General features: G+C 46.4%; 1 protein-coding gene across 2 annotated transcripts in view; it reads right to left on the bottom strand.

The window, feature by feature from the left end:
- Positions 1-320: 320 nt before the first annotated feature.
- Positions 321-14651, bottom strand: part of LOC122380054 (tryptase-like) — a 74638-nt gene continuing 60307 nt past the window's right edge. For both annotated transcript variants that reach the window (XM_043362832.1, XM_043362831.1), the window contains exons 3-9: positions 7464-7598; positions 6026-6221; positions 5662-5759; positions 5213-5357; positions 3575-3719; positions 1565-1716; positions 321-1331 (exon numbers count right to left, since the gene is read on the bottom strand). In XM_043362832.1, coding sequence (XP_043218767.1) covers positions 1161-1331; positions 1565-1716; positions 3575-3719; positions 5213-5357; positions 5662-5759; positions 6026-6221; positions 7464-7598 — 1042 coding nt within the window. In that variant the 3' untranslated portion in view covers positions 321-1160. The remainder of the gene's footprint in view (positions 1332-1564; positions 1717-3574; positions 3720-5212; positions 5358-5661; positions 5760-6025; positions 6222-7463; positions 7599-14651) is intronic.

The following is a 14651-nucleotide window of genomic DNA, read 5'->3' on the forward strand; positions in this document are numbered from 1 at the left end:
ACATATTTCGTGTATTTTCTCAGAAATACATGAAAAGAGTGCCTATCATGAAATGCCATCGATTCACCTAACCAAAGAACGATACAGCGCTTAGGTAAAAACTTGAGAACGGTGTTATCATAAATATGATTGGCGATATGTTACCCGAATCTTGCATTGTTTCTGAATGAATTCATCTTGCACTGTGCATGCACTGCTAGGCAACTCAGTCTGGGTGTCAAAAATGGGTGGCTCTTGGCTGATCGACATCAGCACACTTCCCCACGCCTCGGCCCTCAAGTGCGTAAAGTGATGGCGAAAAAGAAGATAAATTCACGACAGAAAGTTTTATCTACTATATATTCCAGAACCGTGAAGATCCTTCAGTCGCCTTATACATGAAATACATGAAGCATCATGATGCATGACGACACAAAGGTTCAAAATAAAAAGCTTACGGAACATATCAATAGGGTCTTTTTTAGGGCAACAAGTTCGAATGTCATATGATATTCAAATACCGCCACTTAACACTTTGATTGTTTGGATGGATTTACAATAAATTGATTTGAATAGTGTCTGTGCAAGTAATTTGCATCTGAATTGGCATGAAACATCCCAATTCATGTTTCGTCGTACTGATGAGTTGTGGAAACTATTTTGATGTAATCGATGTTGACTTTAAATAAACACATGTAAGCGCAATCGTTCAAGTTTGTCATCATCCTTGTAAAATGAAAAATCGTGACAAGTTTACAGGGAAGATCTCGACTCTCGAGGCTCCATTCATTGCTTTGTTAAACATTCTGACATATCCTTACCGACAGCACTCAGAATGTTGCGTCGAAGCGCACACTTGCACACGATTTCATACACAAGAACACACTAGGCAAACAGGGATCTTCATCTGCACAAGCTTCACAAGATCACTCACTGACGTCGCACGAACACTCTCTGACGTCACTCGGGCACTCACTGACGTCACTGCACAGACGGCGCGCGTTGATTGGCCGAGTTATCACATGCCCATTGGTCCTCTGCCGCTATTGGCCGTTCCGTTATGTCCCAGTCGGCCTCTAGCGGCTACACGCACAGTCTCAACTTCCACAAGTCACCGATGGGTGGCGCTAGGCCTATTTGTTTAACCTCTCAAGAGATGGCAGTGCGCACAGCGCTAGGATTCATCTCCTCTCGAAGCGGCTGATGCTTTGGATGATCCAGGTCTCGAAGGCGCTGACCCTGGTGTAGACTCCGGGGATGTTCTTCCTGCCACAGCCGATGCCGAACGAGACGATACCGACCTGGTACCAGAAGCCGCCCTTTTCGCAGACTAGAGGCCCGCCTCCGTCACCCTGAGGGCATGGGGTCAGGTCAGTTATGCCATTGGACCCGGCTTTGTTAGGTTCCTCATCTAACTTCCTGGCCCACTTTGTCAAAAGTAAAACAGAATAGCATCACACTTGCCTTTAATTACTCAAACGCCTCACTTTTTTCAACGCTGCAGTTTAATGCAAGTATTTAGGGAAGCATTCTCTTATAATCCAAGTTTGAGAGCAACTACAAGTCGCGCCCTTCTCATACTCACATCACAGGCGTCCCTGCCCTCGGCTCCCGCGCACAGGGCTGTGTCGGGAATTCGGTAGTTGGGTCCAAACTGGGTCCTCAGCGCGGCGTCACAGGACTCCCGCTCCCAGAGAGGCACCGGGATCTCCTTCAGAACCACAGAGTGCTCAGAAGCTGCAAGAGAAAAGTCAGGTAGGTTAGATCGGTCAAAAAGTCTAAGACTGAGTCAGACAGGACGTTACGGGGCATGTGTCGGATGGGTCAAGAAGACGCCACTGTCAACAGGGCAGGCCAGAGGGTCTGGGACACTACTGATCACAGCTCGGGTCGAGAGGCTCAGGTCTGCCGGGTGGGTCAGATGGGTCATTCAAGTCAAAATGGACATTGGGAGCTAGTCGGATTGGACACTGCAAGGCACATTTCGCCACTGTTCGGAAGAGCCGCTGTCATACTCCACTGTCCATCATCTTGGATGTGGACAATCCTCCGGCAAGATGCGCTTACAGTCACAGAGTTATAGTGTGTTCCAGTTTGGACAGATACATATAACAGCTCAAAACTGAGAGAAAATGCTACTGCTATTGTACCGGAAATATGTAAGTACTGGCAATTTCATTTGTAATATGTCAATTAATAAGGAAACCAATTACTGTTCCCACTGATGAATATTACATCTTGGATCTATAACACCGGACGAAGTCCTGCAAAGGTGATAAATTAGATCAATCTATCCAAGCTATTTTGGTACTTCATTAAAAGAGCGTTATTGGCTGTTACACAGGTGACCTCAAAACCTCATTCAAATTAAAATCCTAATTAACTCTCTCTGGAAACCTAGCACTTGCAAAGAGCAAGGAGCTTTGGGCGTGATTTATGTTATAGAGCCTTGCTAAATATATTCATTTCATCGTCTCATGCATCAAAAACCTTACGAACGGGCGGAAATTAACATCTTGCTCATATCGAGTCTGAGGCTATTCTGGGGCACCAAATGGCGCACGTTTCTGCACTGGGGCTTCGCTGCGGCCGATATAGATCCTTGTTTGTGTCGACCGGACAGGGCGTCGATACCGCTAGATCGCCACCATTAAATTAACAGTCGGGGGATCGAGCAGCTGTGTGGACGGGGTGGGGGGTGGGCGGGGTGTGCGGAGGGGTTGGGGATGGACGATGTCTGGCGACAATCAGGTACTGATTGCAGCCACCGTCCCCCCCCCCCCCCACCGTCACCTCTCCCTCTGGCCAGGGAGGGAGATGGGAAGATTGGGGAACTCGGCCACTGCGGCGCCATTTGGTGAGGACATAGCGCGAGGCATGTGATTTGTTTTGTGCGTTTGGAACGTGGTAGCCTGGGTGTTTGAATCGTGAGATTGCAGTGGGGGTAACATGGGTGCAGCTGGGACACGTTGAGTTTAGTTGGGACGGGAATTCATTGTTCTTCTGGGGATCCATTATTCCTTCTGCCCAGCTAGATAGTGTACATACGATTACGAGGAGATCGAGATCTATTACCAAGTTCCTAGACCAACGTGTTGAAGTGTTGTCCCCTTGGACCAAACCATCACTCCGTTCGTGATCCATCGGGCCCTCAAGTCTAATGGATCCACAACCCTGCTCTCAGAGATTGCTGAGAACAGATTCGATTTCCGCGACAATATGCGCTGTAGAGCACTTGAGATGCTACTTGAGAACCTTGTAAATCATCACATTTAGTCCAGGCGATAAGTGTCGATAAACCGCCTCTAAAGCTGGATTATCAGGAATAGGTTGGATGATCCTTGAACTTTGGAGCATATGAAGGATAGGTTATTGTGCATTGTCTGTCACTAATATCTTTGAAAAGGGGTAATTAATTACACACTCATTAGAAGGGGACAAATGCAAAAAATGCAAAACAAGTCGACATTTTTTTCATTGTCGTTTTCGTCCACCCTTTTCAAACATTCTGTATCGTGCACTCATGAGCAATTGGAACGGCGATTTTTTTGTCCGTCCCGTTCGTCTCCAATAAAAGTGGTACGGTAAAACTTACTTTCGTTCATCCGCCCCCAGCCTGTGACGTAGCAGCGCTTGCCCATGAAGGCGTCATCGTGGTCGTGTTTGGGCATGCAGACTGCATTGATGTTGACCTGCTTTTTCGCTGGTGTCCGAAGTCGCAGCAACGCAATGTCACTGACCTGTAAAAGAGAAACAACAAGGCATAGTAATTTGTGCGTGGTTATGAGAGAAACCATGCATTGTGATTTCTTTTTCTCTTCGATCTTCAGTTGATACGATATTGCTTATGGACATACAATTTTCTTGCATAACTGTAGGAAGCACTATGCTAACCAGATTGGCGTTATATAACTTCAAGGAACACTGTGCTTATCAAAGTGGCGTTATTGAACTGTGAGTGTAGGGGAGAGTGGGGAAAGATGCCCAGGGTTTTGCTATGTCATATATTATTCGAAAATGACGATCGGAAAGCAAAAACTTGGAGTTTCAACGGAAGCCGACATCATTTTTCTCCAAAAATATCACACTTTCGTGCCTGAAATATGATAACTTTTTTTGCTATTAAGAATTTTGCCGAAGAAGTGAAAGGGGGCATCTTACCCCACAGGGTGGGAAAGACGCCCCCTGGCGTTGGGTAAGATGCCCCCCTGCACTATAAGTGACATAAATGGGCACGTGAATCGCCTGAACGAATCAGTAGTCCCTTCGAGCCTGCAGTAGACACCAAACGTCATCGTAAGGGCCCTCAAAAGTAGTCGTAAGGGGCTTCAGAGGTCATCGTTAGGGCCATCATAGTCCAACGCGGCCAAACAAGCCTCCGTGGTGGCGTTCAGAGACCACTGTGGGGCCCTTATAGGTCTTCATGATGCTTGAGGGCCCTCGAGCCCATCATGGGGACCTCAGATGCCAGCGCGGCCCGTGGAGCCAACGTGGGAGCCCTCAAAGGATGTCGTGAGGGGCCCTGGAGCCAATAATGGGGCCCACAGAGGCCGTCGTGAGGGTTCTCAGAGTCAGATACCGCCCAAAAAGTCGCTGTGTGGGCCGAGAGACCGGCATGGGAAGCACCCGACCGTACTTGACTCTCAATAGTCCCAGATCGGCTTTTGTCTCTCATCACAAGTATGTAATAAATGATTTGACGGGCTGCTTGAAGGACAGCCTACGGATTTAGGGGGGCGTCTTTCCCCATCAGGAGAGGGGGCATCTTACCCCAAGGTACCGAAGTAACATTAAATCAGTACAATTTGTTAGCCATAAAACTACACCCTGAAACAAACTGTTTGGGACACAGTACACGCATGTTAATGTATCACAACTATAGCAAGGGACGTAAAAATTATCTACCTTCTTTGATATCTACAATGTTTTGACACCAAAATATCTTTTGAAAGCAGCAAATAAAAAACATGCAATAACCAGCCAGCCGTTGCCCAACTGAGCTTCGCAAATTTTTGTGCAGTTAACAAGGCAGGCTCCCACTTTACGCTAAGAACAATAAATTCCAGGTTCGATTCTTTGTTTCGCCGCTAGAGGGGGTGGGGCGTCTTTCCCACCCTGGGCATCTTACCCCACTCTCCCCTATATTGTTCTCAACAAGCTGTCTTTATTGTTCAATAGGGAATATGTGCTAAAGTGAGTGGCATTTCATTTCTGTGGGAAACACTATGCTCACCAGAGTGGCGTTGTCGAACTGCGGGTGGATGATGACGTCATCGACGTCTATCTCCTCGTGTCCGACCGGCTCAGACGTCGAGCTGACGTCGTACTCGCCGAGACGCACCTTCAGCACCGTGTGCAGGCGGTCCCCCAGGCTGACGCTGAAGGCAAAATCACACAAGCAATCAAGCATTGATATTGTTTATTGGTTGTTTGGTGGTGTGTCTGTGTGTGTTTGTTTTAGTGTTCGCCTATATGTACCACTTATGGTATGAAATAAACATGTATTATTATTATTATTATTATTGAAAGAATTGAGTTTAAAAAAGACAGCGTGTAGCCTGTAGAACTAGAGCCAAGCATTTCCAGCTACTGCTCTGCCCTGACTGGTCCTTACAACAGACAAAAGGCATCTTTATACCGCTCCCTTCCCCGAAGCCGACTCCGCTAAGCGTGGGTACTCACTAGTCGTCGACGCAGTGCGCGGCGGTGACGAGCCAGCGTTCGTCCAGCAGTGACGCACCGCACACGTACAGGTCCTCCTCCTTCTCCAGAATGGCAGACTGAAACACAGACGGGTCCGCGCGCACATCAGTCACAGGGGTGTCACTCGCCAAATCGCTTTTTATTATTAATTGAAATTATATTGTCCAATGCCCAAAGCCTATCCGGTGGCCATGCAAATTTGTAGGTTATGTTTATGTTCACTAGCGCAGTCTCCAATGGTATCCGATGCATACAGGCACAGTCTACCAGTGCAGGCAGTCTACGCCTGCCATCTAGTGTCAAGTTTGCGAACTGTTCACAGCCGCAAGGTGGCAGCACTTACATGCCAGGGCCACTCGGACATCTCAGCGACGCCCTCTTTGTTGTTGTCGTGGCCCTTGGTGCCGCATGTCTTCCTCCGTCGCGCCGGTGGTAGGATCGTCAGCAGGCTCAGCGGCTTGATGTGGTGCCGCGACGTCCGTGGCATGAAGCAGCAGAACTTGTTGGACATGGGGCACATGCCCCGCGGCGAGCCCTTGCTGAAAACAGAGGACAGCCGACGTCTCAGCAGAAAATAAGATGCCCGTTTGTTTCATCCCCACGACTACCCACTCAGTCTTTGATCATTTTACTTTCTCTGTTTTGGCTGGACGGGAACGAATAGCCGACAAGAAAGCAAACAGCCCCACAAGTGGAGTAGAATGCCCGGTGTAGGCCTACGACAACGTAAGCGGTTGCATCGGCTCGGTGGGTTTCCTTAGTTTTAACTATACACCACGGAATATATAGTTTACCACACTATTGTGTCGTATATAGTGTAGTTATATAGTGTATAGTGTATATAGTGTCGTAGACTATATATTCCGTGTATACACGTATGTACATACCTACAGTTACGTTTATTTTTGTCGCTTATTCCAAATTTTTGTTGGGATGAACTGGAATTTCAAAGGTTTTAAATTTAAACCCAAAGGCCCAATAATTTTGAAATAAATTGAAATATGTACCTATATTTTCATTTAGGGTCGTGCCAGAAACGTGTTTTACAAACATCGGAGGATGTCGCGATCATATGAATAATCTTTTCATTTTCAATTGAACAGAAATGAACGATCCCACACTAGCGGAAACTTCAAGATACTGAGCATTTACTGCTAACACGTTTCACATGATGCGTATGTAGCTCTGTTCATTGCAGAAAAGACACTCACGCAGCTCATATAGTACGGCCTACATCCCCATTGATCAAGATAATGCCAGCACGTGTAGTTGTGGGCGTTGAATAAAGAACGCCTCAAATGGAGACTAGAGATGGATGGAGAAATATCCGCCGACTAATGATCATCGCTGATTCGCGTGATCAGTCACAATTATTACAAGGCATATCATGAAGAATATAACGATATACAAGGATTTTACATGAAGAATATAACGATATGCCTTGTAATAAGGTTTCTACTGCTCCTGAAGCCAACAAAAGTCAGACTTTTTGACGCAATTAAACGAGACCATGGGAATCAGTCACAATTAATGTAACAGACGAGCAATAAGCGCAATAGCTGCCACGGATGAGCGGTTTATAGATCAGGACAAAGAAAGTGACTTGCATTTGCTGCGCGTCAAAATGTACCTAATTCTAGGAGATACTCTAAGTGTATCCATCACCGAATAACAAATTAGATTTGTATGACTTACCACAAATCAAAACGAAGAAAATATATGCATCAACGATTAACAACACCAAGATTGCTTGCTTCTCCGTAAGCACAGGGATGACTTACTTGAGTATGCACTGCCAGTACTCCATACAGTCGCAGAGGTCATTGTCCTCTGTTGATTCGGGGCCGCCGAGTTTCTCAGACGAAACTGTGGCGGCGAGCACTGAGATAACAATCAGGAGTGGCAGCAACGGTGGCCTGCGAAAAAAGACGGACATTGTGTCAGAGAACAGTGTATCGAATAAGTCGCAGCTAGGTGAGACAACAGAACAGAGGGTCACAAAAGGCAACAACTGGAGGAGGTAATTGATTCGCTAGTATGTGTAAAAGGGGTGAACAAGCCCACATATCTACTAGGATATTCATTATTCATGCATCAGTCAGTGCAGTGGTTTGTAAATAAAATTCTTTGGTTGTTGAAATCAAGCTACACTCAAACCCAATAGCTACGCGTTCGCACGTGTGCAAACCCAGGTCAGAAAATGCACACGTCTCTATACGAGAGACAGCATCGTGAGGCCAAGAGACGATAAGCAGCTTTTTTCGCAACCGTGTGTTTTATGACCTGTCGCCGGAACATGTCTCGAGAATTTCACTTCTTTACCTTCGCGAGATTTATCGCAGGCTCGTTTTATGTGTTCGTGAAATCAGGATTTGAATATTGACGCGTTTTTGTAATGCTTATGCTTTCAATGGATTTTTTCCATACACGGTCTCACGCTATTCCCAAATTGAGATAATGTAAATCAGTGCACGAATATCAATACTGCCGAAGCTTCACCTTGCGATTAAACTTGCAGGTAAGGAGATTGCATAAGGGTGGCATAAAAATTTATCAATGCTGGTGAGTCGATGCCTAAATGCACATTGCACAGGCATTGATATAGGCAGATAGGTTTACTTGCAGCGGGATCTGAGGAAATGTAATAATTGAGTCTCTTTGTTTACAAATACGGTGTGACGTAACAAATTCATTTTGAGTTACTTTACAGACAAGCCTCGTTTCGTTTCCGATAATCTGTTTCAAAATACAACGGTCGTAAGTCCTGAACAAATTGACAGAAATAAATTTGCAAGTTCGGTAGCGAATATGACCACAAAATAAAGATATTATCACTCTTTGTTTGCTGTGAGAACAATCACACTCCACAGGTGCTTTTGTGCCGATCAGATATGTCATCAGACTGAACTGTTCGGTGGTTTTAGTTGTCACCGCCGACACCCACAAGTCGCCACCATCTGGCGTGCAGCGGACTTTTACTGTCTATGTAGTGCTGATGGCCTCACCCACACATTGCAACAGTGAGAGAGCAGCAGCGGCCAGCAGACTGGTCAGATCACCAGCAACTCATAGCAGGCCAGCGTTGTCTGGAAGGCTTATATAACTCTATTACGTTGCCCACACGCCAATACACGCTTACAAATCACATATCCATATCGATAAGCTCTTACAATCATCAGTAGGTAAGAAGGTGTGCAAATTCACCAAAAAGAACGAGATCCTCTGCCCCTACAACTTATCAATCCTGGACACTAACATACGTTACCACATTTAGGGACCACTACAGCTCCCATCAATCCTAGATATTTCAACATGTTCCACCAACAATTCTTCAGCTCTTTCCAATAATGGAGCCTCCTGTCAACTACCGCAGCAAAAATAGAGCTTCCTTGGTTCACAGTACAGTCTCGAAGCCCTTCGCAGCTGGCCATGGGGCACCGTCGTGTGTGTAAATTGCAAACCGGCGGCGTGCGCACATCTAATTTCAGCCAGCCATGTGGCACCGTTAGGGAGGTCATTATCTAAATGTGTTGTGAAATGGTACACCATATGCAACGTTTGCTGATTGATCTTTGTTCAAGATACCGTCGCGCTGTAGCTGCCAAGTGCTCAGGTTCAGCGAACTGCTGTCCGACAAGTATAGATTTCGCCGAATATAGCGCTGACCCCGGTCAGATTGATAAAGTGATTGGTGGCGCCGGCCTGTGGAAACTGATTGTCTGTTGCTCCTGTCAGTAATCAGATGGCTCAGTGGTAGCTGACAGGGCTTGGTACGTGCAGCTTCAATCAAATGATGAGCACCAGCCACATGGCAGACAAATGAACAGGCTCTATCACGAGCTGTCCATCGCAGAGTGTCGATTTGCTTTTAGCTCTAAATCTTATCATTAAATTGCTAACCCCTTAGACCCAATGACGCCTTAGGCTTACAACTTTGAAATATTCCTTGCAGTGCATCCGCTCCCTGCTGGAATAAGTGAAAACCAACCACATTAGAAAAAAGGTAATGCGCACTTTCCTATGCCGACCGGTGAAAGATAAACGACAATGGTTTCTGTTTGGTTTCGGTCGGGCATCGAATCGACTCAGGGCTGCACCTTGGTCATAAAACCTTGTCAACTGGCCAACTGGCATGCAGAGATGTCCCTACAATGCAAGTGGTTAATGCCAAATTGGCATCTAAATACCTGCCTCGAGCTATTCTAATGCTCCGATCATGCTGCGTCCACGTGTACAAATGTTTTGTATGGCTCCTTCTCCCGGACGTTTCTTGCTCGCGATGCTTGCCATGACCACGCTGGCAAAACCAGCATTCCTCTGCGACTAAATATGAACAGCCCGCTATCGCGCACGAGCTTTCCACAAACAATGTCTGCATCAGCATTGCTGCACATCCTGGAGCTCGACACAATCGCCACTCACAGCTGACGGCTTGAACAATACGCCCACCAAACATCCCTGTCTGTCTCCCTTCAGAGCATCGCACGGGGCCGGCCAGCGGGCGGGCAGGGACGTCTCTTAGACCCCACGCAGCAGCGCAGCTGACCTCAGCGTCTCGAATTGCACCACACCCTCTGCAGGGGGAGGGACTGCAGATCTCCCCGATACCTTTGTCGCAGCGCGCTGCCCATGGCGCCGGGTCGGCCTTCAAGGCCAGAGTGGCTCGTGCGCGCCTCTCACGCGCCTGCCGTCTTTAGAGGCGTCTTTTTGCGACGTCTTTTTCTGGTCGTTGTTTGATTCGGCGTGCGGCTCGGGTCGCGAATGACGCGCGACGGACGGTGATCGGTGGGTATTCAAGGACGTCTCGGCACCGGCGACTGCGCCCTCAGTTTGGGAGAGTCAAGGGCGTCCACTGGCTTAGGTGCGGTTCGTCGCCATGGTGATACGGGTCTTCTGAATAAGCGTAGCGAGACGTATGGGTTCATGGTCGTGGCCAGAGGTGTTAGAATACCCAGAACAACTTGGAAAAATATTTTTTTCCCCACGCATTTTTTAGGATGTTTCTTCGTCGTCGTCGTCGTCGTCGTTGTTGTTGAAAAAGACGTACTCGTATTGAAACTGCACTCGTCCCTAAAACAGGATATACATAAGAATTACTTTTATCAGCAGGTATTGTTGTAGCACAAGGACGTCTTTTCGGTGGCGCGGCGGGCGATGTCACATGTCTGTAATGATATTGATGACGTCAGATACTGATGGTCGGTGGTCGACCTTAACGGTTGACGGGAGACGGTAAACCTGACAGACGTTCTGTCACAGACACATTTCGTCATTTCATGAGTCTCGCTTATTGGGGCTCTCTCAAATCTATAGAGAGCAAATAACGGTGGGCAAAATAAAACACTCAACTATCATTTATCGGCCATGGACAAAGTATGCAGCACATGATTACATTTTACTTGGAAATAACTTGGCAATCAAATGTAAAGGAAAAATCCAAATTTTCATTTTGCTGACACAAACAAGAAAGGCCAAGTTTTTGTTTGAAACTTTTTGCATACAGACGTTTTCGAGCCATACAAGAATTACATTGTAATAATGCAAGCGCCTCATGGAAAATAAATTTCACGGATCGACTAATCAGAGAAGGTTCAGTCTTTACGCTGATATGCTCTCTTTCACAGCTAAGCACGAACTCTCCATTCATCGATGTTGTCCAAAATGAGTCGTTCACCCCAAACAATTAGAATAATGCTGCCGTATCATGACTTTCGTTTCCTGTGCCTTTTCAGTTCTGGAGTTCCTTTAAAGCCCTGACTGTGCTCTGACGTCACCAGCGGCCTCTGAAGGTCACCAGACCAGTCACCAATGTCGTCCTTTCAGCAAAGGACACGATCTGGGGAACTCAGTCAGATTGGTGAGCTGACATTTCCAAACGGATCCTGGAAGACGTGATAGGTTAGGTTAGGTGTGGTATTCTCACACTTCACGGTCTATTCACTGTGTGAGTGACGATGTGTTTTTTTTTCTTAATAGCTTCAGAGGGATTCAGCTGTGAGTTTTACAGGTTTGCCAAATGTAAGCTGCCCATTGTTTCCAGTTGGTAATTATCAAGTGCACTGGTTGTGGGTTTTAGAGCTCAGTTGCGGTTTCAATAGCACGTGAATTTTACTTGTAAGTCTGAGTTTGGATTGTTACCCGATTTTACAAGACGATCAAAGCCAGGATCAAAGTAGGGATTGTCCGTGGAAATTACAGACCGGCGCGATCAGGCTTTCCGTTGCACTGCGCCAACTCCAAGTCCGGTAGGTATACCCAGGTGTTTGTGGATTCCCTCCATCCCCCGCGGACAGTCCAGATCGGTGTTCACTGGAAACAGCCCAAAACCAACGTGTTTGGCGTGGGCCTTGCTATTCAGAGCGGTTATCGCTGAATAGACAGCCTTGACAATGCCTATAGACCGGAGAATAGACAACTGTACCTACAGTGTACACAGATGCATATCGATGCGGAGTTATTGAGAAAACGCCCAAACCACGCTGATGAGCTCATGTAAGAAGGGCCTTGGGTCAGTGTCCCATGGTGTTCTTCATACTAAGACAGGTCAGTGACCTCATGGGCAGAGCAACTGGTCTGGGTGGACCAGTGAGAAAAAGTCGAGTTCATTTGATTTATGCCGATTATTTCACCGGGATGTTTCATCAGATACAGTGACACCGTTGCATATCGTGAGCCTGGAATATTCAATTTATCAGTGCAAAATGATTGCTGTGAAATGATCATATATTTCATACAAACTCTGTTCGCATCCAATCTGATTTATTTCCCGTCGACTTGTTTTGGAATGTCCTTTCAAAAACATTTGACAAACAAACATCAACACATATGTAATGATGAATTTTCCTGGAAAACTAGAAGAAATGATGATTGATTTGGTGAAGTGTATTGTCCTTGCATTATTAGAAGAAGAACAATGAACATATAATGAATCGATCAGTACCAGCACTGGAGGCAACTACAGGGTCTTTCATAATGAATGTTACTTTTGATAGAGCTAGTTCTCAGGACATATATGTTCCTCATGTAATATGTACCATCACATGAAACAGAAACACATTAGCGTTTTTGCACACACAGCTTTCATTTTAATGCTCCTCAGGAATTTTCCACTGTATCGCCCTTTTAAGGCACAGGTTTCGGCCCTCTGACGAAGGTGTCGCACCCCGCGCCTCACAACGTCTGGGTCCAGGCTTCCAGCAAACCTCTTCAATGTGGTTCGCAGTGGATGGCTGCAGGAGGGTTTTGTCTCAGATCCGCCAATGCGACTCCCCAAAACCAGTAGTACAGCGGGGAGAGTTCAGGGCTCCGTGGTGGCCATAGCCGCTCGGTGAGGCGGCTGATAACGCGCTCTTCGAAATTCTCGATCAGCCACTGGCGCAACAGCTGCCGTGGTGTGCACTGTGGCACCATCCTGCTGGAACCACAGGCCGTCTCTTTGAACCTTGTCCCTGACCTGAGGCAGAAGCATTCCTTGAGCAGCCTGAGATAAGCCACCCCGTTCAGTGTTGACCCAGGGGAGAGCCAATGGATGAAGACTTGTCCGTCGACCGTAATGCGTAATGCGTTTTAGTGGTGTCGACATACTCTGCTTTTCCGTGAAGGAAAATTGTGAATTTTTTATTTTTTTTTGGGACAAAACCCTAATCAATTTGCAACAATACGCATATAAAATTCACGCGAAAGTGATAAATTAAGAGCTCCTAACATAATGTTCAAAAGTAACATTCATTATGAAAGACCCTGTACATATATCATTTCAGTCTGAACTAACGACAGCATGTCGACGATTTAGCCCAAAACTAGCTGGATGATATCGTACGAGTTAGTCAATGCTACTCCCTAAACTTTGATCGTGTTCCAACAACAACAATAATTCCGCTCTGGTAAGGTATACTCAGTTGTGACAATCTTGAAGGTAATTTCCTGAACAGCTTTGTAATTTCTCCGTCACTATAATTCAAGGGCACATCCTTAATTGCCGGAACTATTCTGAAGCACTGCAGGAATACTATTTGATGTCGAGTTCGCAACAGATACCCAGACAATTACCAAGGTGTGGCAAGGTGACCATCCATGGAACGGCCAAATCAACTATTGTTTATTCTTACGCTTCTGTGGTCCGTGAATATTGCGACCTCTCATTATTGACCGCTGATAGCGCTGTTGAGACTGCTGATCACTGATTTCTAGGTGCTGGCACTCCCTGGAGATAAATGACTTCTGTCATTTGCTTGACGAGTGAGGCAAGCGCACAATCACACCGCTCCCATTGTTAGCTCACCAGAGGACTCAGAAATGGCACGAGTTGGACAGGAGCCCATCCTATTGTCTCACCTCGCCACCATAAAAGTTATAGACTAATATAGATGATGCATGCAGCATCACGAATCGCGGTGCCTGTGGTATTGTTGAGTTCTCGCACTTAACTGCTTATTATTGCAAATTCTTCACCATTTTCAGATTCTATGGTTCAGATACATCTCTATTACTGTCGACTTTGTTATGTAAGCTTCGAAGAGCCCCACACATTACCAAAATGACGGTTTATTAGTTTCTCATAAGGCGACGAAGCTTTCGAAGTAACCGTAGTCTGTAATTTCCATCCCTTTTATAATCGGATTATGCGAAGAAGATCAAGCCAATTAGCGAGTAATGTCACAATGTCATCTGGCTGTCTCTGGTTAATTCCGGCTTGCCGCATTGTCGCATTGTTTCTTCATCGGCCGTTCGCTAAAACCTCGCAGCATCCACCGGTAGCGTGGGACTCAGAGGTAAGTCGTAGAATTAGTATCAATGTAAAGTGTCACGATGGCCACTGGTGGTGGCAGTGCCTGCCAGTATAACCACGCTAGTGACCAATGCCAGTGACCACATCTGTTGGCCAATGAGCATTAGGTCAGTAATCAGCTAGGCTGTGGAGACTGGAGCCTAGGCTACTAGGCTGTTTGGGCGTGGCCACTGATAACCAA

This window comes from Amphibalanus amphitrite, unplaced genomic scaffold, assembly GCF_019059575.1.
Source record: "Amphibalanus amphitrite isolate SeventyFive unplaced genomic scaffold, NRLGWU_Aamphi_draft 000090F_arrow, whole genome shotgun sequence".
Classification (NCBI taxonomy): Eukaryota; Metazoa; Arthropoda; class Thecostraca; order Balanomorpha; family Balanidae; genus Amphibalanus; species Amphibalanus amphitrite.